This window comes from Sceloporus occidentalis, unplaced genomic scaffold (assembly GCF_023333645.1).
Source record: "Sceloporus occidentalis isolate IW3139 unplaced genomic scaffold, rSceOcc1.0.p SCAF_2, whole genome shotgun sequence".
In the NCBI taxonomy this organism is placed as follows: Eukaryota; Metazoa; Chordata; class Lepidosauria; order Squamata; family Phrynosomatidae; genus Sceloporus; species Sceloporus occidentalis.
In genome coordinates this window covers 273,267,068-273,271,085 of record NW_028316982.1, presented here as the reverse complement: position 1 = coordinate 273,271,085, position 4,018 = coordinate 273,267,068, and the positions used below count along the sequence as shown (strand labels likewise).

Below are 4,018 nucleotides of genomic sequence, written 5' to 3'. Positions count from 1 at the left end.
TATTTTGCAGCAAGAAAATGCGATCGGGGCAAATGTAGTGTGAATCACGCTCCACTGCCGAACCGATCCATCAATTCGGATCGCAAAGGGATTTATTTGTAAGTGGGAATGCGGCCATTATTCGTTATTGCAATTTTTATGGCATTTCACCTGTTGGGAATAGGTCTCACTGGACTCTTACAGGAAAGTTCACCATCTTAGGCGAACGGTAAGGTTGCAGAGTGAAACCCTGGAGAAAACTGTGTAGAAATGAGGATTTCACCAGATGTTGCTCATCCTGCAACCAGGTTGCAACCATCCCCTGTTCAAATCCCCTCTTTCACACAGCCACGAAAAGTGTGTTCCACCTGGCAACCCTAGTTATGAAACTGAAGGGTCCATTAAATGTATAAATCTACAGCACTATATAAATAATATTTTATTATTATTATTAACCTTTATTTATGAAGCGCTGTAAATTTACACATAATAATAATAATAATAATAATAATAATAATAATAATGAATTAAATGTGTGCTTATGAGAGCAAGCATGGTGTAATGCTTTGGGTGTTGTTCTACGACTCTGGAGACCAGGGTTCGAATCCAGGACACTGAGAGACCAGGATTTGAATCCTCACTTAGCCATAAAAGCCCACAGGGTAGCTTTGGGCAAATCACACCCTCTTGGCCTCAGAGGAAGGCAATGGCAAACCTCTTGGCCATCTCTTGGGGATGCTTTGATTGAGAGTTCCTGCATGGCAGAATGGGGTTGGACTGGATGGCCCTTCTTGGGGTCTCTTCTAATGCTAGGATTCTATGATTCTCTTCTGCCAAGAAAACCCCATGATAATTTCCCATTAGGGTTGCGATAAACCAGAATTGACACAAAGGCTTATTCAGCACAAAAATGGGTTCTTTCATATGCAGAAAACAGGGTTTTCTGTGCAATAAACCTTCCTTTGCCCAGAACAAAAGAGACTTTCTATGCTGGAAGCCAGCTTCCTGCACAGAAAACCCTGTTACTGTTTTTCAAACACACATACAAACAAAGTCTCACATGGTTGACCATAAGTGAATATTGCTCAGAAGAAGTGCAGGTGGTGAAGAACCTTGCCATGTCCAGATCATCTTCACAATAAACCCCTCCACCTCTTTTTAACGATTTGTATATTTACAAACTTTCTTTCTATAGTACTTTGCACCAATCCTTCAAAATTCATACCAAAATCCAGAGCGGATTCATTGCCCCATTGACTCTGGGAGATCTCACCCCATCCCACTGCTATTGATCATCCCTCCAACAACTCCAATATCGCTGCCAGTCTTACAGACACAATCAGGTTTTGCAGGACTACAAAATTCTGCACTGCAGAATTAATGCAATTTGATACCACTTTAACTGTCATGGCTCCATACTGTGCAATCCTGGGATTAGTAGTTTGTTGTGGCACCAGAGTTCTTTGACGGAGATGGCTTAACATCTCGCAAAACTGCAAATCCCAGAATTCCACAGCATTAAGCCGTGACTTTTGAAGTGGTGCCAAACTGGATTAATTCGGCAGGATAGATTCAGCCTGTGTATGAGAGCCACAGGGTGGGATAGTGAATCATAGAATCATAGAATCATAGAGTTGGAAGAGACCACAAGGGCCAGAAGAGACCACAAGTGGTTTGAATGTTGGACTGTGACTCTGGAGACCAGGATTCGAATCCCCGCTCAGCCATGGAAAACCACTGGGTGACCTTGGGCAAGTCATACTCTCTCAGGAGAAAGCAGTGGCAAGCCTCCTTTGAAAGAAACTTGTCAAGAAAACCCCATGATAGGTTTGCATTAGGGTCACCATAACTCAGAAATGGCTTGATGGCACACAAGGGCAACAGCAATGTACGTGTGTCATGCTTTCCTCTGTCATCTTAATCCTTCAAAATTTTTTCCTTCTTTCCTTTTCAGAAGCCAAGGTGCCAAAGGCCACTCCATGCTGCCCCTCAGGTCGGCCATGACGCTCACGAATGGGACCTGCGGCCTCCGACCCTCTTCGTTCACGCTGCAAGGCCTGCCCGGCTTGGAGGATGCCCATTTCTGGCTGGCGTTCCCCCTGTGCGCCATGTACTTGGTCGCCGTAGTGGGCAATGCCACCATCTTGTTGGTGGTGAAGACGGAGCCCACTCTCCACGCGCCCATGTACCTCTTCCTCTGCATGCTGGCCGCCGTGGACCTGGCGCTGGCCACTTGCACGATGCCCAAGATCCTCTCCCTCTTCTGGTCGGACGACCGGGAGATCGGCTACGAAGCCTGTCTCCTCCAGATGTTCTTCATCCACTCCCTGTCGGGCATCGAGTCCACCATCCTCCTGGCCATGGCCGTGGACCGCTACGTGGCCATCTGCCGCCCCCTCCAGTATTCGGCCACCCTCACCCGCTCAGTGACGGCCAAAGTGGGCTTGGTGGCCGTGGCAAGAGGGGTGGCCTTCTTCCTGCCCTTGCCCCTGCTGGTTGACCGCCTGCCCTTCTGCGGCCCCACCGTCCTCACCCACTCCTACTGTCTCCACCAGGATGTGATGAACCTGGCCTGTGAGGACACCATGCCCAACGTGGTCTATGGCCTGGTGGCCATCTTCCTGGTCATGGGCCTGGATTCCCTGCTCATCTTCCTCTCCTATGTGATGATCATCAAGGCCGTCCTGCGACTGAGGTCCCGGGAGGAGCGCTTCAGGGCCGCCGGGGCATGCGTGGCCCATGTCTGCATCGTCCTGGCCTTCTACGTGCCCCTCATTGGGCTCTCCGTGGTCCACCGGTTTGGGAGGGAGCTTCCTCCCATGGTGCAGATTACCATGAGCAACGTCTACCTCCTGTTGCCTCCTGTGCTCAACCCCATCATCTATGGGGCCCGGACGAAAGAAATACGGAGGCGAGCGCTGAAGATGGTGAGGGTGCGGCGGGACCCGGAGCCGCATTGACCCCTTGGGTGTGTGGAATGGATTATCGAGGAGCTATTCCATCATGGACAAACATGGCGTTGTGGTCTGAGTGCTGGACTAAGACTCATGGAGACTGGTTCCAATTCCCTGCTTGGAAACCCTTGGATGCCTTGGAGCATCTCACATTCATTTTCAGAGGAAGGTCATGGAGGCCAACCTTCTCTGGATAACTCTGGCCAAGAAAACCTTAGTCTAGCATTGCCATGCTCTTAGACTCAGCATGGTGCAATGGTTTCAATGATGGCCTAGGACTCTGGGAGAGCAAGGTTTGAATCCTTGCTTAGTCCTGGAAACGTCCTTGGGCAAGTCACACTCTCTCAGCCTCAGAGGAAGGCCATGATGGGCCAATCGTGTCTGAAGAAATCTGGCCCAAAAATCCCATGAGAAGGTTGCCTTAAGTTGACATGATGCCACATAACAACAAACAAGGAGTATAAGTAACACCAGAGCTGGGCAGATGTGTTCAGTCAGTTGTGTAAGTTCCACTGGGGGGAAATGGGAAAGTTTGGAAGAAAAGGATTGATATGTTGAGTTGTTTGTTCAAATGGTCAAAAATCTAATTCAGTTGCATTAATGTTGGAAGAGAAATGTTTTTGACAACTGCATTAATTTGAAATTGTTGTTTGTATTTATGCCACATTGCTTTATTAAAAGCCTTAGCAGAATTAAGGTTTTTATTTATTTAAAAATGCATGATTTTACTCCAGGGTGGCTTAAAAACAATAGGAAGATAGACCAAGAGAATCAGGATTCCATAAGATGGAGCCACAGCACTTAAGGTGGTGTCACACTGCATTATTTCTAGCGTGTGGACGCACCCCAAGACGTGCCACTAAGGAAGAAGTCAGGGCCATCCACAGCCTTGGCTGTTCCCCCCCCCCCCCCCCCCGATTATTACAGACCTTCCCAGCATCCCCAAAAGCAGGGCAACCGGCCACTTGGTCAGGCTGAGTTGTTGCTTTTAAAAAGAAAAGACCTGCGCCTTCCGATGTCGCACTCACTCACAGCAATAATAACAAGTCACGCTTGGTTGCTGGCTATATCCGATTTCTAATGTT

General features: G+C 48.3%; 1 protein-coding gene across 1 annotated transcript; it reads left to right on the top strand.

Moving 5' to 3' along the window:
- Positions 1–1,926: 1,926 nt before the first annotated feature.
- LOC149320224 (olfactory receptor 51E2-like) lies at positions 1,927–3,625 on the top strand. The gene has a single exon (XM_089508301.1). The coding sequence runs from the start codon at positions 1,959–1,961 to the stop codon at positions 2,937–2,939; it is 981 nt and encodes a 326-aa protein (XP_089364427.1). The 5' UTR covers positions 1,927–1,958; the 3' UTR covers positions 2,940–3,625.
- The last annotated feature ends 393 nt before the right edge of the window (positions 3,626–4,018 follow it).